Below are 22652 nucleotides of genomic sequence, written 5' to 3' on the forward strand. Positions count from 1 at the left end.
CACAGAGATCAGCTTGATTTGATCCGATCTGGTCTACTTCCTCTTTTCATTACTGTGATAAAAAGCTGGGAGTGTAAGGAGCACCAATTTCTCAGAGCACTGAGACCGAAAGTGTGAACAATCAGTGCTACAGAACTGCTCCCAAATCTGCACTTTTTAGCTGCAGACACCACATTAATTCCATGTAAGGTCTGTCATGTAAGTTTGCCTGTGCAGGACAATTGCAACAACTTTGTGAAACGGAACCTAATTCAGCAAATATGGAATAAACTGGTTATTTTGAAGCAAGTTAAAGTACTTGTGATTACAACCAAGCACTGGAAGCAACACCTCAAAACTTAGCCAACACTAAATAGCTTTTTCTAAGTGACAGAATTCAAACATTTAGACTGAATATTCATAACAGCACAAACAACTTTGTCTCCACCCTGACAGAATTTACTGCATTCAAGAGACTGCAGTCTGACTCTTCATGCTGCTGCTGTGCAAGATGGAAACTGCTACCACAGTAAAGAGCACAGCAATGGCAGATTTTCATGTCTGGCTGGGGAAGGAGCAACAACTGACACCTGAGGGAAAGAAAATACTTCAGAAATTAAATTAACTTCAGTTAATTGGCCAGATTGACCTTGGGCTAAAAGCCAGGACTGAAAAGGCTCCTCTATAAAACAACTTTGGTAACTTATCAATAGAAGCTGCTGCAATAGACTGCAATTCTGTTAAACCCCAGTTTAATGTCTCCCCAACATTTAAAACCACACATAAACACTATATATTGTACAAGTTGTCTAAGTTTAAACCAGAAAGAAAACAGAAAAGATAACCGGTTTCTTAAGTCTATTCAGACTGATTATAACTGATGATTTCTTACCTAAAAAACACTAAAAACTCCTCAAGAGCACTACAATGCTATCTAAGGAAGAACACAGTAGCTATTCTATTCCACATATGGCCACGATGAACATTTTACAGTATTAGATTCAGAAAGACACAAAGCTGAAATACTCCAATGCATGTGCAAGTGTCTGTTGTATTTCACATATTGACAGGGTTTGTGTCAACTAACTAATTAACTTTGAGAAACAGCAAAAAAATTAGATTTTTCCAGTGCTCTGGGAAAAAGAAAGGAAGAAGGCGTCATAGGGGAGAAGAAAAGCCTCACCCACAACCTTCAGAGTAGCTGATGAGCCAAGAGTTCCCCAAGTTGTAGAAAGATTCTTCAAAATAGGAAACAAAAAGGAAGAAATTCAGTGTCAGCCTCTCAAAGAGATTCCCACCTAAAAATGCTCGAAGGACCCATCTGATGAGTGAGGATCAGCTTCTTTTGGAAAGAAAACACAAGAGCACAAGTAGTTAAGAGCAAGCTGGCAATGCTCTATTTGCTTATTTGAGGCAAAACTGCTTTTTAGACAGGCTCCAAGCCTGGGCTGCTACAGAATGCAGCAGAATGTCTGTTAAGCTAAACATGAATAAGTAAAAGGTCCATTTTGCAGGCCTGGGGAATTCTGTATGAGCAGCAGCAACAATACCCAGCTCTTGCATGGCACTTGGCACAAGCAGACATCCAGACATTTCAGAAGGGAAGTCAGCAACTTAATCCCTGTGTTACAGACAGGGGAACTCATTAGGAAACACACAGATGAAAATCAAAGAGCAGGTGGACAAATGTACAACCCAAATATCTGCTGCACATTTTCAGCACACCATCCTCTCATCTGTAAAACACAGTAATAAATGTTTGTCAAACCCAACAGAAGGAAAATTTCCATACGATAAACCCAGATAAAACCACAATAGGTCAGCATAAAAACAAATATCTAAAAGCTTCAAGCTATATTTGGTATCCCATGTGGTACAACAGCCTGTTCCCTCTGCAACAAAAGGCATATACAGGAAAAACCTGAATAGACCACACAACAACCTTCCAAACCTATTGTTTCTTCCACCACCGATCAATTAATGCTCCTCTGCTTCCTATAAATAGGCTTTCAGTCCTGCATATTTTCTTCTTCATCTCATCTGTAGGTAGATATGCCAAAGTCCAATCTTCTTATAACCCCAGAAAGCCCTTAGAGTAGGTATGTTGAATAAAGATGTTTTTTTCAAAGTTTTAAAGGCAGTAACCTTGAGTTACTTGCTCTTCCACTGTGAGAAAGGACAAGAAAGAGCACACAACTCTACTCTACACTGTTCTTTATTTAAACTGAATCTAAAGAGTGGGCATTTTAAGTGATTTCTTCCAATACACACTATCACACATTTGTGAACACTTCCTTTTACCTGCTATAAATTCCTCATAATGGTCTCAAGTCCCCACTGTTCTGAGTAACTGACTCAGCTGGCAGTTTTGCCATCTTACCACTTTCCCTGTTCCAAACAGTTAGTCTTTATTTTAATCATAATCTCATTCAAGGACATGAAGGGTCCACGTTAAGCATTTAAAGACACCTATCCTGTCCTGCATCAAACCTACTGATCTGAAAAAGACCAGAGACCCAAATATCATAAACGCTTTACCTTCTGCATCTTGCCAGGCGTGTATGAAAGCCTAACAACTCTGTGATTATTGCGTGGGGTGATTCTTGGGGCTGTGCTGTGCAGGGATAGGAGCTGGGCTCAATGATCCTTGTGGATCCCTTCCAGCTCAGGATATGATTTTAGGAACTACGAGGGCACACAAGCTTACCAAAACCTGCTGTGAAACAGCAGCTGAGCCGGGGGCAGGGCTGCGAGCACCGTGCCTTTCGTGAGTCACCATCATAACACTGACAGCAGGTGACACTTCCATCATAGAGACCTTCCAGTATTTGAGGGGGGCTACAGCAAAGCCAGAGAGGGACTCTGTCAGGAACTGTAGTGACAGGGCAAGGAGTAATGGGTAAATATTGAGAGGGTAGAAATCTAGATTTAGGAAGAAATTCTTTACTGTGAGGGAGGTGAGGCTCTGGCACAGGTTGCCCAAAGAGGTTGTTGCTGCCCCATCCCTGGCAGTGCTCAAGGCCAGACTGGATAATGCCTTGAGCAACCTGGTCTAGCAGGAGGTGTCCCTGCCCACAGTAACAGGGTTTGGAACCAGATGAGCTTTAAAGCCCCTTCCGAACCTTAACATTCTGTGAATTACTAGGAGCCAACCAATAACCCCAGTGTTGAACAACGACCCTCTTGCACAGCACTTGAAACAGACACCAAACCACACACATGCACAAATCCGTTCTCCTGAAACCTTCCCAGACAACGAACTTCTGCTTCCTGAAGCACCAATACGGCACCTTGGATCAACACTAAACTACTCTTCTACAGCGGGGCTTGGCACTGCCGACAAGCACAAAGCCGCTCGGTAGAAGAGACCCCTTCTCACACAACCCACAGCCGGCCCCGCTGCGGTAGCGCGGGTTATTGACAGCGGCAACTCCCGGGAGCCCCAGGAGGGCCCACGAGGAGGCCTGCCAGTGCTCCCAGCCAACCTCCCGCCGCAGCGGCCTGCAGAGAGGGAGCCATGGGCGGAGAGCGGCTGCCAGGGGCTGCGGACCCGGGGGGAGCGGGAAGCGAGCACCGGAGGTGGGGAAGAAGCGGGGATAAAAGGCAGAGGGACACTGAGCCCCAACCCGCCCGCGCGGCGCCCTCACCTCACCTGCGCTCCGCGCCGCCCGCCGCGCCCGCCGTGCCCGCGCCGCGCCGCCCCATTGGCCGCCCCGTCTCCCGTGCCCGCGCTCCCATTGGCCGAGCCGCCGCGCTTCCCCGCGCCGCGCGCTCCTATTGGCCCAGCCGCCGCTCAGCGCCGCGCGCCGGTTCCCGCCCCCTCGCGAGAACAACTTTGTGAGGAGCTCGGAGTAGGGCGCGGACAGAATGTGGGCGGGGCGGCTGCCTCCGGAGGTCCCAGGTTCGAGACTGCCTCCCGCCTCCCCTCGCTGCGTGTGCCGTGCTGTAATCACCGAAAGTAGAGACGTACAGACAGAAATAAAGTGCATGGGGTTGTTCCTCTCTATTCTTCCCCTCCTTTCTTAGTCACCGCTAACTCCTGCTGGCAAACCCCGTCTGTGAGCTGATTCCTTGGGAGGTGAAATGAGGGTAACGAATTTTTTACCGATTTTACCTCCTATGGCCAAATACACCAGCAAACAAACCTCACAGCCAGCAGGTGCTCTCGCCATCACCAGTGCAATGGTGTCCTGAGGGTGCATAGGGGTCTGCTGTGCTTGGCCCCCTCTTGGTCACACACGCAGAATACCATTAAAGCAGATACTGCCAATGCCACGGGATTTGTTGGGCAAAATCTGGGAACTGGGAATTTCATGGACCCACGAGGGTACGTGCAACAGCCTGCTTGTGTAAGAGATGATGTCTGGACCTTGCCACTGTTCCAAATCATCACAATCAAACCTTCAAACCTGAACAGATTTCCCCATTAATACAGCCTCTATTTCCAAAAAAATCCCATGTAAAAAGCAGCTCCCAGGCCGGAGGCAGCGCTGGCATGGGCTGCAGTAGCTCCCCCTAATTGCAAAGTGCATGCAGGGGGTCAGGGGTGTATCCTTGCCTGTCGGTTCCGTTTGAGTGGAGCACTTGTCCCTGGAATGGATGCCCTGGTAGGACAGATGCCTTGGTGGGACGGTGGTCCTGCTGTGACGGGTGTCTTGGCAAAATCGGTGTCCTAATGGGATGGGCGGCCTGGCAGGGTAGCTGTGCCACCCCAGCTCTCCCTGAGTCCGTCTAGGCTCCCGGGCACCTTTGCAGAGCGAGGAGGAGAGCCATGGTCCACCCCAGAGCGGCGCTGGTGCTCCCTGGGGTGGGATGGGGGGACAGCCGCCCTGAGGGGCGGGACCGAAGGCAGAGGGAACAGTAGGGGAGCGAGCAGGAGCGGGGACAGGCAGGAGCCGGGGCCGGGCGGGCGGCAGTGCTGCGGGCAGGCAGGTGGCAGCAGATCCCTGCGGAAGGGCTCGGCGGCACCGCGAGCGGAGCCGCCCGGGAGAGCCGCTCCTGCGGCGGGAGCCGGGTGCTCTGCACGGAGGGCACGGAGTGCTGTCCCCTCTGCGGGTGCCTGTCCCTCTGCACGGGGCGCACAGGGCGCCTCTTCCCTTGCCCAGGGTGCACAGGGAGCTGTGCCCTCTACATCAGATGCCTGTACCTCCATACTGGGTGCCCATCCCCTGGACATAGAGTGCTTCTCCTCTCTGTGCCAGGGGCGGTTTAGACTGGGTATCAGCAAAAATACTTCACTGAAAGTGTTGTCAAGCACTGGAACAGACTGTCCAGGAAAGCAGTGGAGTCATCACCCTTGGAGGGATTTAAAAAACACATCGTTGCGTGGCTTGGTTTAGCGGTGGGCTTGCCAATGCTGGGGTAGGAGCGGAACTTGATGACCTTAGAGGGCTTTTCCAACATTGCAATAATCCTGCGACTGTCATTTCCTCTCCGCCGTGCATTTTCCCTCTGTCCCGGGCGCACATCCCCTGAGGGCGGGGCGTTAGCTCCCCTGTGCACACATGCCTATCGCCGCTGCACAAGGTGCGTTTGCGCTGGGTGCATGTCCCCTCTGCACACCGCGCTTGTCCCCTCCGCGCAGGACGATGTCCCCTCTGCACACCGCGCTTGTCCCCTCGGCGCAGGACGATGTCCCCTCTGCACACCGCGCTCGTCCCCTCGGCGCAGGACGATGTCCCCTCAGCACAGAGGTCCCTGTCACGTGTGTGCAAAGTGCTCGTCTCCTCTGCACACAGCGCATCACTCCTCTGCACAGAGCGCACATCCTGTCTGCACAGGACACGTGTCCCGCCTGCACATGGTGTATGGCAGCGGCACGCAGGGTCACGGACATCCATCATCCCTCTGGGATTCACACAGTGAGCCACAAAAAGCGGAACTGAATGCAGCCCCATGGGCAGCTGCAGGGCTGCTCATCTGGGAGTGCACCCAGGACCTCCTGCTCTGGCTCCCCTGCGTGCCCAGAAGGGATGCATGAGCACCTCAAACCACCTCTGCAAACTGACCTGGGCTTTTCTTCGGGGGGCTGGATAAAGCACATCAGCCTCTATTTGCTCCCCTCACGCTCCCACTATGCAGAGCTGTCCGCAGGCTGAGAGCACTTCCTTCATCAAAAAGTACTTTCTTTTTTTTTTCATAGAAAATACTCCTGAGGGCACCAGACAGCCCCCACCCACCTCACTGACACCAGCTACAGGCAATGCCAGGCACTGAATACGTCCCAGGCCAGCTCCTCACATGGGTCCTGTGGCTTTCCTCACCTCCAATCCCTCCTGAGGAAGCTGGAAAGGACACCAAGGCTGGGGGTCCCCAGCTCTGCCAGACGGGCGTGCAGACAGAACGAGGAGCAGGAAGGACAGGCTGGCACCGGCAGGGTGCAGAGGTGTGTGCCCACGTCCCACCCTGGCACGCTGCTGGGAACGGGGAGCGGTTGATGCCTGGGGCGCTTCCTGTGAGGGGAAACCCCATCCGCGCCCGGCTTTGTTTCTGGTGTAGGATGCGGCGCCTGGCCCCGGGGGGCTCGGGCTGCAGCCCCTCCGCTGCAGTGGCCGGGGTTCCAGCCGTGCTTCACGTGGCTCCAGCACCAGAGCCATGCCAGTCTTCTTTGCCAGCAAAGCGTATTCCCGTGGGATTTATTGGTTTTAAATGCATTTAGGGCAGGGCAGACCCTTAAAACCCATCCCCAGCACTACATCTCTGTTGCAACAAGCAGTGCTGGGAGGCTGCTTAGGCAGACACTAATGCAATAACGCAACACATTTAAAAGGCAAATGGGTGCTGAGCTGGGTGTTGCTTTTCTCACTGGCAAAGCTGGGTGCTGAGCAGTCTGGGCACCCCCTGCAGAACCATGTGCTGAAGCTGGGCAAACCTGTGGGGAAGGGGTGAGCCTGGATCATCCTGGATGCCTGGATCATCCCTGTATTGTCATGCTCCCCCTGTGCAGACACCCCACTTTGTGTCACCCAGCCTAGCAGAAAGGACTACCTGGGTATGCAAGTGGGCATTTTGCTGTTTTTTAAATTTGTCCTGTCCGTGGTGCCTTGTCACCAAGGGCTGCAGACTTTCCTGCCAGGCCAAGCTGTGCAATTGCAAAAAGAGGCACAAAAGGGGTGAGGGCAGCAGGGCTGGGAACCTACGTCTGTGGTGGGGCACACCCAGGAGACGTGCATGGGCAAGCAGGCGCCTAAAAAGTGACTCTTTCACTTGGCGGAGACATTCGGAAGTAAAACACATCCCATGCATCTTCCCACTGCCCTCCCTCCCCCAGCCCAGCAGCCACCCCTCATCCAGGCAGCGGACCACTGCCTTCATGGCTACAGTTACCTGCCCCCCTGCATCTAGAGGTCATTGCAGCTTTGAGCAAGGTGCTTCCCAAAAATGAGCTGGAAAAAAAGTGCTTGCAGGTTATGCCCACAGCTGGAGTCAGGCACTGTAGTTGTAGGTATTTGGCCTGGGGAGGCTGCAAGGGAAATGTCCCTTTGGGGATGGATCTACTCTGCAGTAGAGTGGCGTTTGCAAAGCACGAGCTCTTGAGGAAGAGAGGTTTGTCCCCACTAGAATTTGCCCAAGTGCTCTCTAGCAGCAGCTCGGGGCAGGCATGTTGCCAGCCCAGGTCACCCTCCCACCCACCACATTTGCTCTCACAAGCTCTTTCACCCAGAGGGAGCCCCAGTGTGGTACAGAGGCACCTGCCATGAAGCCAAAGAAAGGCTGGAGAGGACTGGAGCCCCTCCTGCCATTCATTGCTTGCCCACATCCCTGGGCATATCATTTGTCGTCCGTGGGAGACCAGCACCTTAAAGATGCCAAGAACCACACCACATGCAGGATGAAGTCCATCCCATGCCCTGCGAAGCTCCTTTCCTCCCTCAGAGAGGTGCAGAGCCCTCCTAGGGAAGGACAAGGGGCAGTTTGTGAGCAGCCCTCTCCCATCCCGCAGCGACAATTCCCACACAGGTGTCCCACGTGGCGAAAATGCTCAGCCTCCAGCCCAGCCCCACAACAGCACTCGTACCTTCAGACAAACTCCTTTATTTCCATCCAGTTTCACCACTGGTACAGAAAATATAAAACGTGAAAAACAAAAAAAAATAGGCTCTTCTGTGCCCCCCACCCCCCATCCCTGAAGCGTGCCGGCTATTTACAGGCAGAGGTGAGCGGCTCAGTGGCAGCAGCTGCACTTGCTGCTGGTCGGCTCCTTGCACACGCAGCCCTTGGCGCAGTTGCTGCAGCTCGCGGGGCAGCAGGAACAGCAGCCTAGGGGGGACACAAGAGTTAGGAGGTAAGTGGAAGGGATTGGGATTCCTTGGGGCAGGGCGACCCGATGGAGAGTGAGAAACACTAACTCTGCGTGAGCAGGGCTGATCCCAATGGGTTGGAGTTCTCCGTGAGGGTCCTACAGGGCAGTGGCAGACCCCCAGAGGGGAGATGTGTGGTGGGGTGTCTCGATGGGCCAGGGGAAAAGGGAAGGATCCCATGAGGGTCCTACAGGGTAAGAGGAGGAGTAGTGGGGTCTCCATACGGGGTCCTACAGGGCAAGAGGGGTTGTCTACAGGACAAGAGTTGGGCGGTCCCCATGAGGGTCCGACAGAGCAAGGAGTTCCCTTGTGGGGCAGGAAGGTGTCCATGGGGTCCCACAGGGCAAGGAGGGGTTCCCCTATGGAGCAGCGAGGTGCCCAGGGAGCCCCACAGTACCAGGAGAAGTTCCCCTATGAGCAGAGAGGTCCCCATGGATGTCCCACAGGGCAGTGGCAGTTCCTGATCCCCCCACTCACTCTTGCGGCAGCTCCGGCAGCGGCAGTTCTTGCACTTGCAGGACCCGGCGCAGGAGCAGGAGTCACCTGGGGAGCGAGCGAAGGAGAGCGGAGTCAGCCAGGAGTCAGGCGGCCGGGAGTTCGGCGGGACTCAGCGGGACACGATGGGGCACTTACCGGCGGCACATGTGCAGTCCTGGGGATCCATGGCTCGGCTCGGCTTGGCTTAGCTCAGTCTAGCTTGGCTCGCGTCGGGTCGGGTCGGCTCGGTCCGGCGGGCTGGCAGCTGTACGGACCAGTGCCGGCCGCCCGCTATTTATGGGGCAAGACGCGGGGCGGTGCTGGCGCTGCGCACGGTGCAGTGGGGCTGCCGGCACCGGGGCCGTGCTCACCGGGCCGTGCTCACCGGGGCGGTGCCCCCCCCACCCCCCACACACCCCCCACCACCCCACCCCACCCCCCCCCCACCCCCCCCACGGGGGCGGTGCCGTGCCGTGCCGTGCCGTGCTCACCGGGGGCCGTGCTCACGGGAGGTGGTGCTCACCCCGGGGCCATGCTCACCCCAGGGCCGTGCTCACCGGGGGCGGTGCCGTGCCGTGCTGTGCTCACCCCGGGGCCGTGCTCACCGGGGGCGGTGCCGTGCCGTGCCGTGCTCACCGGGGGCAGTGCTCACGGGAGGTGGTGCTCACCCCGGGGCCCTGCTCACCCTGGGGCTGTGTTCACCCCGGGGCTGTGCCGTGCTCACCGGGGGCCGTGCTCACCCCGGGGCCGTGCTCACCCCGGGGCCGTGCCCTACCCCGGGCCCCTGCCGTGCCATGCTGTGCTTACCCGGGTCACGGACCTGCCCACCCACCCTCTCTCCCAGCCCGCTCCGGGATGTCCCACTCGCACCCCTCTCCCCGGCAGGGTGCTGCACCCCGAGACGCTGAAATGCGCGGGGTGTGGGGCTAATAGCGCTGGCATGGCACTGCCACCAGGTCCTGCACACTTGGGATATCCCCGTGACGCTGCCCCATGTGTGCAGTGCTGTGGTGCAGCAGTGCCCTTCACTTCAGGGGTGGCTATGGGGTGCAGGGCGCTGTCCCTGAGGATGAGACAGGCTGTTTCAGCATCCCACTGGAGAGTGGGATGGCCGTGGGGCTGGAGTGCTCAGATGGCCTCCCAGAAGGGGTGAATCACAGAACACAGAATACCCTGAGTTGAAGAGATCCACAAGGATCATCAAGTCCAACTCCTGAACCTGCACAAGACAAGCCCAAAAAGCACACCACGTGCCTGAGAGTGTTGTCCAAACACTTCCTGAGCTCTGTCAGGCTTGGTGCAGGGACCACTTCCCTGGGAAGTATATTTCAGTGCCCGACCACCTTTTGCGTAAAGAACCTTTTCCTAATATCCAACCTAAACCTCCCTTGACAGAGCTTCATGCTGTTTCCTCGGGTGAGCATGGGGATGCAGTGAGGGAGCATGGCATTGCCAGCTGGGAGCTGCTGGGAGTCAATTTCTCAACCCTGTGAGTTTTCCACCTTGTCACAGTGTTTGTGTGCCAACTGGCTTCCACCACCTCGCATGTCCCGGTCGCCAGTTCAACATCCAGCATGGAAAATATTGGCTGGGCCAGGACCAGGCTGTCCCTGTGCCTGCACCCGCTGCTCTTGGTGGTGTCGCAGATGGGGCAAGCCTGGGCTCAGAGCTGGTGCTGTAGTCGGGACCCATCCCCCTGGACCTTGGGCCAGCGGGCTCTAGGACCAGGAGAGGTTCAGTGTGCCAGGGAGGTTGTGCCAGGGACGGCTCGTGCTTGTTTGCTAAAGCACGGAGTCGTTTTTTTCCTGGCAGGGTTTGCCAGCAGCAGCGGGGCGAAGCCAGCGGGCATTGCACACGCCACTGGCCGAGCGGGAAGGAGGAGAGGTGGAATAACCGAGCACGTGTGGTGTTCCTGCACATAAACACGGGTTGTGCAATCACTTCCCTCCTGGACACCCCCAGCGCAGTGCTTCGGGAATGTGCTGTCCCCGCGGGCCCCCCTCCAGCAGGGCGGGTTCTGCTGCGCCCATGTTCGGGGAATAGAGAGCCCTGACCAACCGAAATGGGATGGTGCACCCCTACACGGCACCATACCAAAAGTGGGGAGTGACTGTGCAGGGCCAAAGTTGCGGGGAAAGCAGGGGAATTCCCCGATTCCTAGAAATCCTGCATGTCATACATGGAGGGGCTGTGCTGGATCCCGGGACACATTGTCCCAGACCCGTCACTGTGGGCGGGAAGAGAGAGCACAGCATCCCCACAGAACTGTGTCTGAAGCTGGGACAGCAAAAAAGCCTGGAAAATGCCTGATTTCCCAATCTGTGCATTTCCACTAAGTAATGAGGTCATCCCACAAGCAGGGCAGGGAGGAATGAATGAGTATCCCCTGAGCCATGGACTTGCTGAAATGCTGTGCCAGACATCAATGGGGAGAGGAGTACTCGGGGGGGGTCTCCTGTATTACTGCTGGTATTCCAATTTCCCAGGGATTGGAGTAGTTAAACCCAAGTCTGTTCCCATGTAAGAGGAGTGCCAGGTCCAACTCTGATTTTATAGCAACCACTAAGTGAGCAGCAGAGCCACAGCTGCCCAGCACGGGTCTCAGGGCTCAGAGCTGGGGTGCTGGAACCCCCATCTACACCCCCTCTCCTTCTCCTGAAGGCAGGGGACAGCATCTGACAGCTGCTCTCCATCACACTGCCATGGGGCACAGGGATCCGTACAGCACAGAGCCATGGGGCAGGACCAGCACAAACCCCCAGGGGCCAGCAAAGCCAGAGGGATGCTGCGAGCTTTGCAGGTTAAACCATGTGTTTGGTGATAAATCCCATTAGCCACCTCTCCTTCACTCTTATTGTGGTCTTACCAGTGATATTTTTGTATGGTTGGCACTTACATCTCTCTAGTCAGGGAGAAAAAGAGATAATCCTGCTCTTCGCAGGGTGGAGTTTAGTGGGATTGCCCCCTACCTGCCACGTGCCTGCCCTGTCCTACATTCAGCTGAAAAAGGGGTGGCCTTTGCACCCCTCAGAAGTGTGGGGTGATGGTGACATCTCGGGGGACACCCTGAGGGAGGATCCCTCCTGGAGCCTAGAGATTGGCATTATCACCCTGTGGGCAGGGGTGCTGTGCTGTTGGCTGTGCCAAATCCCTGGCTGAGTCCTGGCAGTAGTGACTGGGTGGGTCAGGAAATGTTTTGAACCTAAAAAGAGGCCATGAACGACTGCATTTGAGGAGTGCAGGGACAGGCAGAACCTGTCATGTTCCTGGGAAGCAGCAGGGTGGCATGTGGCACCTGGGGTGCAGTGTTCTGGCAACGGCTTGGCTGTGTTTGTGCAGGGTGAGCATCACACCCTGACATGGGCATTGCAGGCATTGCATCCCATCGTGAGTTTTGCACCTTGGCATGGGCATCACATCCCATTGTGGGCATTACAGCCTGGTGTGGGCTTCACATCCCATCCTGGGCATTCCACCCCATCGCAGGCATTGCACCCCATCACATCCCATCATGGACATTGCATCCCTGGTATGGGCATTGCAAACCATAGTGGGCATAACACTCTGGTTTGGGCATCACATCCCATCACAGACGTTGCACCCTTTGTGGGGATCACACCCCATCGTGGGCACTGCACCCCATGGTGGGGAACCAGGCCACCTGAGGCTCCCCAGGAGCACCCAGCCAGGCTGGCAGAGGTGGCAAGTGGATAAGCAGTTTGGTTCTTCCAGCCAGGAGGAAAACTGCCAGGAGGAAAACTAAACCTGTTTCTCTGCCACCCCACCTGCAGTGGAAACATTCCCTCTGGAAATGGGCAGGGCTGGGGTAGTTATTACAGTGAAAGCTTGTTATAATAAGCTGCTCATTAGCCCTGAGGATTTCTGGTGGAGGAGACAGCATGGGATTTGCCTCTGGGTAACAAGAGGGTGGGAGGGGGAAAAAAATCCCTTGTTGTGTAGGGAAAGTGTTAAAAGAAGAGTCAGAATTGCTGGTAGGGAGAGCAGCGCCAAGACTGCAAAAATAAGACTCAGGCTCTTTGCCATGACCCCCCACATGCACTGTCCTCCTGCTCCCCAGGGAAACTGCCACATCCAACAGAAGCACCAAGTTCCTTATAGACCTTTATATACATATAGCTTTATTTAGGTAGCTTATTACATGTCAAAGTGACAAACACTAAAGAAATATGAACACATATATAAAAAAAGACAAGCAACACACACAATAAGGTTATTCTTCTTTGGCCCCCTGGATGTGCATCACCCCCAGATGAGCGGCCAGGGGTCACCTATTTGCAGCAGCTGCATTTGGCGGAGGGGGGCCCCTTGCAGACGCAGCCCTGTGCACACTTGGCACATCCTGCTGGGCAGCAGGAGCAGCAGCCTGTGGGAAAGACAAAAAAATATTTAGGACATTCTCTGAAAGTCGTGGGCTGGAGCTTGCAAGGTCTCACTGTTTTGGAGACCTCCCATGTAGGCATGTTGTTCCCTTTTAGCAGCATCCCCATCCTTGGCAGTATCTCCCAGGGTGTTTGTGCAGCCGCAGCTGGCACTGGGGAGGCAACAGGAGAGTGTGGAACCCTCAGGGGTTCACCAGGATTTCCCCAGTCCCTCTCTTGGCAAACCCTCACGGCACACGGCTCTGCTAGGGGTGACAGCATCGGGAGCACCCAGAAGAAATCACAGTGCCGGTTTCCTCCCCAGCATCCTCTTGTGCTGAGCATGAGGTGCTATCGAGGGCAATGCTCAGGTTTAGGTAATATTGGGTGACTTGTATTGCCTGGAGAGGGGTGGGATTCACACTGTGTTCCTTTGGGGGTTAAAAAATGCTATGTGAGGAATAAAATCAACTCTGGCAATGCTGAGACTGATTTGATTCAGTGCATATACGGACGTGCAATGAAACCCCTCCGAGTGCCTCTGCCCCCGCCTCCTTCCCCCGGGGGCTCAGGGATCCCTCTTACCTTTTTTGCACGATGTGCATTTGCAGTTTTTGCACTTGCAGTTGTCCCCGCAGGTGCAGGTGCCACCTAAAACATAGAGAAAAGGAGAAAAAGAGGTTGAGAGGAGGTGGTGGGAGGGGATACCCACAACCCAGAGATCCGCGGGAGAGAGCATTGCCTCCCCTCCAAGCATCCACTGATGCTTCAGCCTCGCTCAGAAGGGAGGTCATGGCATTCCCAGCCGCTTCCTAGTGAGATGCTCCCCGTGTGACACCGCAATGCTGGGAGAGGACTTCAGCTGCTGGCCCAGCCCGTACGAGAGAGAACCTCGGGAATGGCGGAGGAGGCTGGCAGGCGGGAGTGTCAGCTCCCTCTGGGACGTGGGGGCTCCCGCTGCCCCCCGGCATGGAAAGAAGCGCTGCCTTACCTGTGGCACAAGGGCAATCCTGAGAGTCCATGTCTGGCTGGGCTGGCTGCCTGCTTGTCGGACGCGTTGGGCGATGGGAAGAAGCTTTGGCAGGACTCGCAGCCGCCTCCTATTTATCCTTGGCCAGGCGAGAGCGAGTGCAAAACCTCCGCCCCTGCAGCCTGCGCACGGCTCAGCGCGGCTCCTGCCCCGGGCGCTGCTGATTCACTCCCCGGGCGGCCCAGCGTGACCCGGGGCTCCTGCACCCCCCCGTGCCCCCCTCCCCGGGGTGCTGTGGCAGCATGGGGGGCTGTCGGGGTGACCACCCTTCTCTGCTGAGATGTCGGGAGGGGTGCAGAGAACGGTCAGAACTCATCACATAGATGACACCTGTCTCGGAAGTGTTGCTCCACTCGACGGGGCTGGGGACTGAGGGGGGCGCACCCAGGGAGCCCCCCACAGTCCAGCCATTGATTGATTGATTGATTGATGCCAAAATCAATCTGCTAATCTGACTTGGGGGATACATTAATCCAGGGAGTGCCACCACTGCTGGGAAATCTGTCTCCTCCTCTCAGAGCTGGCACAGTGGGGTGATGGGGTGCTGGCACTGTGAGGTGACAGGGATGCAGTCCCTACTCGAGACCCTGTCCTGTGGTTCCTACACCCTCCCCACAAGCAGGAGCAGCAACAAGCTGGACTGGCCTGGCCGGAGCCTGCCATGCCCTCCCAGTGCCCCAGGACAGTGGCACCCACGTCCCCTCGGCGCCGTGCATGGCACCTCGGGGCCCTGTCTCCTTCCCAACTGCGGTGCTCCATCCTACTCCTCTGAATTAATTTCCGTGTGCCATTAGCTGGGTATGCAGGGGAGGAGGGTGGCGGGCAAGCTGCCATCACCCTGGTCAACTCCTCCAGCTGGTTTTACCCACCCACTCGAAAGCATAGTGAGGGTTTGGGGTGGAAGGCACAAAAAACTCTCCGCTTGCTGAGATTTTTGGTGTGGGGACAGTCTACTTCATGTGCAGGAGGCATTGTCAGCTGTGGGGCATTCTTCCTCCTCATCCCTGGGCTTCTGTATGATCTTTGATGTCAGTGATACCCCATCCCAGCTACCCTGCTGTGACTCCTTTACCCTGGGGTTTTATCCCAGCTGGGTTTTTGCCTGAGGTGGTTTGTCAATGCTAATCCAGCCGAAACAGCGGCCCAGGGACTATTTTTACCACTCAGCTGTCTGGGCTTGTTGGGAGCTTGTTGGCTGACCCGATGGGGAGCATTGCCAGCACCCCAACTCAGTGTCTCCTCTAGCCTCCCCAGGCCAGTGTGGGAAATCAGTATGGAAAAGCCTAATGAAGGCAGAGCCGATGGGTCCCTTCCTCAACACCACCCTGGAGCAGCTTGTTGGTGCCCTGACATGCCAGGATGTCAGCCCTGCCTGCGGTCGTGTGAATGTCACACTGCTGCTGATGCACTGGGGCGTGACAGCAGGGGACAGTGCCAGGGACCAGGCGCATGCCAAGGGTGTTATTGCTCCTGTGGGAGCAGGGAAACACAAACATGGGAAACACACGTGCAAATGGTCACCTGCCACCCTGGCTATGACCCACTGTGCTGTGTTGGTGTCATGGCAGAGGGGCAACATCTCCTTGGGATCTTGCATTTGGTCTGCTCCTGAAATAATCAGCCAAGCACTCCTGTGGTGCAGTAGTATGTCCAGGGAAATGTTTCCTGCTGTGTTATGATGGATACATGAGGAAGAGCAATACCACCGTGGCATCTGTTGTGTCATGCCCCACTGCTTGGCACCCAGAGACTCAGGCAAAAATTGGCCCTGTCCCCAGCTGATGGTGGCCCAGAGATACAGACACAGGTGGCCTCTTTGGATTCCTCTTCTCCAGCCTGGGGGAAGAAGGTAAAGCCCACACCAAAGGAAAAGAGCAATCACTGCCATGAAAGGACAGGGTGCAGGAAAAGCTCTCCAGCATGTGTTCTCAGTCAGACACCAATCCTTTTTACCTTCTTTCCTCCCTTTCTGTACAAAGGAAAAAAAACATCTTCCAGGTGATGTAGGACTGGGAGTCAGGGCTCTGGTAGATCTTGCATTGCTCCTGGTCTATTCTGTAATTAATTTGGGATACATTTTATAATTAATTTGGGATAGGACTGGAGTAGTGGGTTGTCAGGCAGACACACATCAATCAGGCCACCTCCAGAAGCAACCTGTGATTGAGGTGATGAGCTGGGGACACCTTCCTGCTGTTTAAATACCTCTGTGACAAGGTCTTGCCAGCCTCAGTTTGCCTTCCGGGCCCTGCCCTCCATTTGCCTGGGGGTTCTCCATCATTTCAATGGGCCCAATGCTGCTCCCCAGAGCCGAGCAAAACAGGCAGGATCCCTGCATAGCATTTATTCACCAGCCCTTGCCATGCCAGAGCTGTGCCCCTTGGCGCTCATGTCCCCTGTGTGGGATTCCTGGCTCTGTCCCCAGGCACGTCCGTGGCAATTACCCCGAGATTTCTGGGCAGATTAACACGGGTGAGTCAGCGTGGTGCTCCAGTGCTCCAGGCAGAGCAGGAGATGATGCTCACCGGCAGGATGGTGATGGCTGAGCATCACTATAGGCACATTAAGGTACAAGGCTCCCTGGACGGGAGTGAAGGAGGCTGACAGCTTTCAGGACAAAGTGGCAGAAGCACCTGTTGCTGTGACACCTGGGGCGCCTACAGCTGATTGATGAAAGCCATGGGAAGGTGCCAGGGCTGGTGCCGGTGACTGGCAGTGACTCAAGGCTGGTGCCAGGCAGGCGAGGAGGGAGGAACAGCAGCCAGCTCCCGTGGAGGTGAGCTGGCACAGGTCTGCCTTGGCTCTCTGTTGAAGGGCATGTGGCTCCGGTCACCTGTGGGCACGCAGAGGTGTGTAATGGACCAGCATCAACCTCCAGCTGCCCGTGGTGCCGCCATCCAGCACATCGCCTTCAGGGAACCCTGCAGACCACCACAGGTGCCCCTCTCATGGCACATGTCCCCCCAGAGCACTTGCTCTGGGCTCATCATCCCCTCTGGAGCAGTGATGGGTTTGGTGACCCCTCCTTCCCCCAGATACAACATCCCAGGTAGCTGGGGGCCTCTGCTGGCCCAATGGGTATGGATTGTGGGCAGAGGTGAAGGGAGCTACGAACCCAATGTGGGCAAAGCACAGAGACCCTGGGGGACAGTCCCTGGGGGTACCCTGTCCCTCACCATTGCCTATTGCTTGCCAGGCAGGGTGCTGATGCAGTGTACCCACGGGTGTCCCCAACACTGCAGCAGCAGCAAGGACAGCTCAGCTCTGCTTGCTCCAGCTGCCTCTTTGTGTTGGACTCTGGGCAGGAGAGCCACGACTGGCCAGGACTCAGCTGCCAGAGGTGCACAGAGCTGTAGCCCAGCTGGGACTGGCCTTTCAAACCCTAATAGAAAAAATAAGGGACCTTATTTTAGCACCCAGCAATCACCCAACACATGCAAGTGCTGAAAGCCAGTAGGAAACCCTAGGAGTGATTGCTGCTTAGAAAGCAGGCTCGGCTTTGATCTGAATCTCAGGTTATTGTTTGCTGATGATAAACAAGTGTTTGAAACACGGGAAATAGGTGCTGACGTCGTTTTATTTTGCCGGCGCTTGCCAGCCCTTCGGCAGAGAAGGAAGAGGGTGAATCATCCCTTGTCTGCCCTGGGAAGCCATTCCCAACCGCTCCCCATGTGCATAGGCAAAGCCTTGGAAACACTTGGGAGTGAAACCGGATCAGTGGGGTGACCTCAGGCTGTGGAGACTTCTTTCTGTCTCCCAGAAAACTGGGAGCAAAGACTTGTTCTGCTCCCAGTGGCAGACATTAGCTAAACCCATTGCCTGTTTTCCCTCCTTGCATCTTCCTGGGAAGCTCCCTGCTTCCCTGCCTGCACCTTGATTGCAGCTTTAGGAAAATACATCCCAGCTGGTGCTTCTCCAGATACCAGCCATCAGCAAAGACATGACATGTCCCCATTTTCCTGGGGAAATGCCCTCCTTGGGGACTTGCTGGCCCACATCACGTCTGTAACCATAGGAAGGCACCTTCAGCGAGGGCCCGCTGGCAGTGGGAAGGGGACGGGCAGATTTCCATTAAGTAGGAATTGCACGGCGTGCAATCCTGGGACGCTTTCACAAGCCGGCAGTACGCTTTGATGTGGGCTCTTTGGGAGCCGCCTTGTGACCCAGCCGGCTGCGCCAGGGCTGGGACTCCCAAAGCCGGGATTATGAGTCGGGCTCAGCTGCCGGCTCATCCTTTGGCTCCAGGCAAGGGCTTGGCCCTTACTCCTTATTTCTTATCTGGAACGTCGCTATCAATATTACCTTCCCCTTGAAAAAGCAGTGCAGAGAGGGTGAGGGTTTGTTGATTACTGATTTATAGGGAGAAGGGAAAGGAAGAAATGCTGAACTGATGTCATGAACTGGGTCCAGGAAGGTGAACTGACCCTACAAAGCCCCTGCCAGTTTTGGGGTGTGCATCCTGAGAGACCCTGGCACAAGGTGGGAGCTCCCACCTGGCAGTACAGGCTTTTGGGACCAGGTGATCTGTGTTGGGGCATGTCTGGAAGATGAAAGGGCTGATTCCTCTTTTGATCATGAAATTCTCATAAATGTTAATGGGAATTACTTCGAGGTCTAACAAGGGTTGAATTGCAGCCCCCAAGGGAAGGAAGGGGGTGAGGATCAACCAAGCTCTGTCTGAGAAATAAAAATGATTGAATTTACCTTGTCCCCCAACTACAAGAGCAGAAAAACAGTGGGTCAGGGGCTGTCCAGCATCCCTGCGCACTCTCCTGGGAAAGGGGTTCTCCAGGTATCCCCCACTTTGCCCAACACTGCTGGCAACTGCATGACAGGCTTTAAGCATCACCTTAACTCTAGGCATGATTTTAATTGACCAATCTAAAGCTTTCCCAGTGTACAACTTGGATTTTCTTTTTCTTTGTTTTTTTTTCCTTACATCTTTCCTTCCCTTTTGTGTCTTTCAGGTTCCCACAGACTTCAAACTCACCTGCTCCAACTACTCGCCGCCTCCCCTGGCTGAAACGTGACCCAAAGTTTCCAAGTATCGTTACCTTGGGCATATTTAATTATTTTATTCCCCTTTAGTTGTTAATTAGAAGCCAAGAGTAGAGGGGATGAGTAATTCCCTGGGATGTCAAGTAGACACTTGCCTGAGCTTGCAAAGAAAACACCAACCCTCTTGGTATAAAGGTGTGAAATAAAAGGATGTGATATTTTCCTTGATGTCTTTATAGCCCTGCTCCTGAGATCCAGAGATCCTTGTTGTCTATCCTGGGAATGATTCATGCAGCTGCTGTGCTGGATCCTGCCTCCCCCGAGAGCAGCACAGCTCTTTCCATCCTTGTCCAAAAGCATCTCCTATCCCAGGAATGGGCATGGGATGGTGGGGGAGAAATGCTGCTCCAGCTAAGGCAGCAAACCTGGGATGGGGAAAAAGTCCCTGCAGATAGGCTCATTATTCATTTTAAGGAGTACTTAGGTGTGCAGATGAAATTGCTCATCCCTCCCCACTCCCTACAGCCATATTATCCCCTTCTTGAAGGCTGGGGGTGGTTATTTTTGCCAACATTTTCCCAAACTCAATATCTGAGTGCTCCTCAGCGTTCCTCTGCCAGACAGATGAAAGTGTAGTGTGTTTTTTGTTAGATTTGAAGTCTTTTCCAAGAAACAGCTTCTTGGTCCTCATAACTGTTGTGCTGTCATGGCCAGCTTCTCCATGCAACCTGCCTAGAAAGCCAGGACCTGTGCCAAGCATGTCTGGTGATATCATATCTATCTATCTATCTATCTATCTATCTATCTATCTATCTATCTATTTATCTATCCATCCATCCATTCATATCTAATTTATTATATGATATTATATTATATTAAATAGTATTGGCTTAAACAATATTATATCAAATGGTTATAGTATATAAATTATGTTAGTAGGAGCTAGAAAAGAGCCAACACCAGTCACAGGGCATTGCCTTGCCAAGCCTGTGCAGAGTAGTCAGGCAGGAGGGTAGTGATGATGTCTTGCTGGATTTTAAGACCCCTGTTCCAGTGAAGAAGCTGAATAATCCCTCGAGTACTGTCACACCAATCCTGGCCACAAAGCAGCCCCTGTCTGTACAGCAGTGAAACCCAGGGGCTTAGTGAGGATTTTACGGGATTTCCCTCATTGTAAAAGTGGCAAAAGGGAAGGACCCCTGTCCTGAGCACTGCTTAGGATCCAGGACTGGATGCCGTACATTTGGATGTAAATAAATTTTATTATGTTTTATTATTTTATTTATAAAATAAATAAATTTAATTCAATTTTATAGATGATGGGCCTTTCAAATGAAGGGAAATGAATGCTGAAAGCCACGATTTCAATATTAAGAGTTTCAGAGCCAGCTGATTCAAAGTGGCAGCTGTAATTTAACCATGTTGCAGACGTGCCAAACCCAATACCATAATTAGTGATTCAAAATAATATTTACAGCTCAAATCATACATATTTAGCAAGAAGTTGAAATTTCCATCTATTTTCAATGTTATCAGCTTAAAAAGGTCTCTAAGCTCAGTTTTCCCCCCAGTTTGCTTGGTTGGGTTTGTGGAGCCTGGCAGAACAATGCTCAGCACTGCTGGAAGGGGAGCTGAAGATTTTGTCCTTGCCCATGGCAGGGGGTTGGAACTGGGTGATCTTTAATGTTCTTTCCAAGCCAAACCTTTCTAGAATTCTACTATTTTTCCTGCGAGGACAGCAGTGTTTGCTGGCCTAGAGCAAAACCCTGTTGCGTGCCTGAGTTCATGCCAGTGCTTTGCCTTTGTGCTCTGGTACCCAAACCAGCATGAGGGAGGGGGGACCCACTGCACGGCTGGCACTGACACCCACACTCACCCCAAACAGAGCCACAAAGGGGAAAAAACACCCTCCTTAATATGCTGCACGTGACTGCTGCCTCATTTTTCCAAGCATAACGGCACATTGATAGAGCTGCCAGAGAAACTTGGTAAAAACAATTTAAAAAAGAGAAAAAGGAGGTTGTCACATTCAGAATCGCATGATCCCTGCTCGAGTGCTGCTTTTGAGAGCCCTCCTCTGCATGCGGGGCAGGGACACCACTGCCGGCCAGGGCTCAGCCAACGCACAATGAAATGCCAACTGGGACGTGTCTGCCAGCTCTCCTAGAAATAAATGAATCTTTGCCTTAATCCAGTGGCCTCTGCAAGGAAGGAAGAGCTGTTTTTCCAGGGCATCCTTTTCCAAACCTGCCTCTTGCTGGGATGTGGGTGATAATGTTCCAGTGCAGGTGCTGGACTCAAGCACTGTCAGAGAGCACTGCCTATTTACAGCACCTGTGAGGGTTACCATGTTAAAATATTTCTCAAACCTAAAGTAATTTAAGAATTTCAAAAGTCATGTCCTTGAGCAAGTGTTTCCCTATCCAGCCTGTGTCCAGGCAGGGAATGGGCACTGCAGGGAGACCCACGAGGATCTATATGCCAAAATCCACACCAGGACCAGCATCAGTGTTTACACTGTGGTTCTGTGGGGGTTTGCCCTATTTTAGCCCCATCTACAACCTCCTCCCAGTGCCCCAATGGCTGGATGCTGTATGAGCCAGTGCCTAATCCCATAAAACAGCAGCAATGATGTTCTGAGGCTGTGCTTTTGGCTTCATGGGACATTTTAACTCTGGGTTGGGTTTTACTGGCTTGGAGATCACTCAGTTGGATCTACTCCAACTGAGGTGTGAATAAGGGTGTGTGTGGCGGCCGGCAAGCAGCAAGGGATGAGGCAAGGGCAGTGGGGACAGAGAGGAGACAGCCCTTGGCCCCAGCTGGGTGCTGACCCTGCAGAGAAGCTGGGACTGAGATGGCAATGTGGGTGTTGAGGGCCACTGTGACAGTCCAGGGGGGCAAGTGCCTCTATCCTCCTGTCCCCAGTGGCCTCTCCAATACCTCCAGTTGCTCCCCCAGTTCTCCTGACCTCCACAAATACCTCCCCTAGTCCCACACCTCCAACTGCCCCCCAGCTCCCCTAACTGTCCCCTGCATCTCAAACTGCCTCTTAGCTCTTCTGACCTCTGCATTTGCCCTCCCGGACCCCTAACACACACCCCAGCTCTTTCAGATGCACCCTAATATCTCCAGTTGCACCCCCTGCCTCCCCTGACCTCTGTGAGTGGCCCCGCTCCAGTCCTACACTTCAGCTGAACCCCAGCTCCCCTGACCTTTGCAACTGCTCCCCCAATCCCACCACATCTCCCCCAGCTCCGCCAACTGCTCCCTCAATCCCACTGTCCTGCTCCCTCAGTCGCACTGCCCTGCTCCCCCAGTCGCACTGCGCTGCTCCCCCAGTCGCACTGCGCTGCTCCCCCAGTCCCATCTCCCCCACTGCCCCCCAGTTCCCCCTCAGCTCTCTACCCGGCCCAGCCCCACAGCGCCCCCACGCGGCCGCCCCTCGGGCCGCGCCCCTCACGCTGACGCGGCGGCTGCGCGTGCGCGCGG

At 54.3% G+C, this 22652-nt stretch overlaps 3 protein-coding genes across 6 annotated transcripts in view; all 3 read right to left on the minus strand.

Annotated features, from left to right (window-relative positions):
• NUP93 (nucleoporin 93) overlaps positions 1 to 3702 on the minus strand; it is a 77507-nt gene extending 73805 nt beyond the window's left edge. For 2 of the 4 annotated variants that reach the window (XM_085071745.1, XM_085071750.1), the window contains exon 1: positions 3632 to 3702. The gene's annotated coding sequence lies outside the window, so the exon portion shown is untranslated. Of the gene's footprint in view, positions 1 to 2686; positions 2835 to 3626 lie in introns of those variants that run through there. The other 2 variants (XM_085071746.1, XM_085071748.1) reach the window with 2 other exon arrangements.
• A 4295-nt stretch (positions 3703 to 7997) lies between these two features.
• On the minus strand, positions 7998 to 9069 carry LOC146432235 (metallothionein-2). The gene is made up of 3 exons (XM_085071751.1): positions 8913 to 9069; positions 8757 to 8822; positions 7998 to 8238 (listed from the first exon to the last, which is right to left on the minus strand). The coding sequence occupies exons 1-3, from the start codon at positions 8941 to 8943 to the stop codon at positions 8144 to 8146; spliced, it is 192 nt and encodes a 63-aa protein (XP_084927877.1). The 5' UTR covers positions 8944 to 9069; the 3' UTR covers positions 7998 to 8143.
• Positions 9070 to 12869: 3800 nt separating this feature from the next.
• LOC146432236 (metallothionein-1) lies at positions 12870 to 14282 on the minus strand. The gene is made up of 3 exons (XM_085071752.1): positions 14127 to 14282; positions 13721 to 13786; positions 12870 to 13140 (listed from the first exon to the last, which is right to left on the minus strand). The coding sequence occupies exons 1-3, from the start codon at positions 14155 to 14157 to the stop codon at positions 13046 to 13048; spliced, it is 192 nt and encodes a 63-aa protein (XP_084927878.1). The 5' UTR covers positions 14158 to 14282; the 3' UTR covers positions 12870 to 13045.
• Positions 14283 to 22652: the final 8370 nt, after the last annotated feature.

This window comes from Lichenostomus cassidix, chromosome 11, assembly GCF_008360975.1.
Source record: "Lichenostomus cassidix isolate B80296 chromosome 11, HeHo_3.0, whole genome shotgun sequence".
In the NCBI taxonomy this organism is placed as follows: domain Eukaryota; kingdom Metazoa; phylum Chordata; class Aves; order Passeriformes; family Meliphagidae; genus Lichenostomus; species Lichenostomus cassidix.

Coding starts and splice junctions, on each gene's coding strand:
- LOC146432236 (XM_085071752.1), bottom strand. CDS start 14,157: ATGGACTCTCAGGATTGCCCTTGTGCCACAG. Junction 13,787..14,126: donor GGATTGCCCTTGTGCCACAG/GTAAGGCAGCGC, acceptor TCTATGTTTTAG/GTGGCACCTGCACCTGCGGG. Junction 13,141..13,720: donor ATGCACATCGTGCAAAAAAG/GTAAGAGGGATC, acceptor TCTTTCCCACAG/GCTGCTGCTCCTGCTGCCCA.
- LOC146432235 (XM_085071751.1), bottom strand. CDS start 8,943: ATGGATCCCCAGGACTGCACATGTGCCGCCG. Junction 8,823..8,912: donor GGACTGCACATGTGCCGCCG/GTAAGTGCCCCA, acceptor CTCGCTCCCCAG/GTGACTCCTGCTCCTGCGCC. Junction 8,239..8,756: donor CTGCCGGAGCTGCCGCAAGA/GTGAGTGGGGGG, acceptor TGTCCCCCCTAG/GCTGCTGTTCCTGCTGCCCC.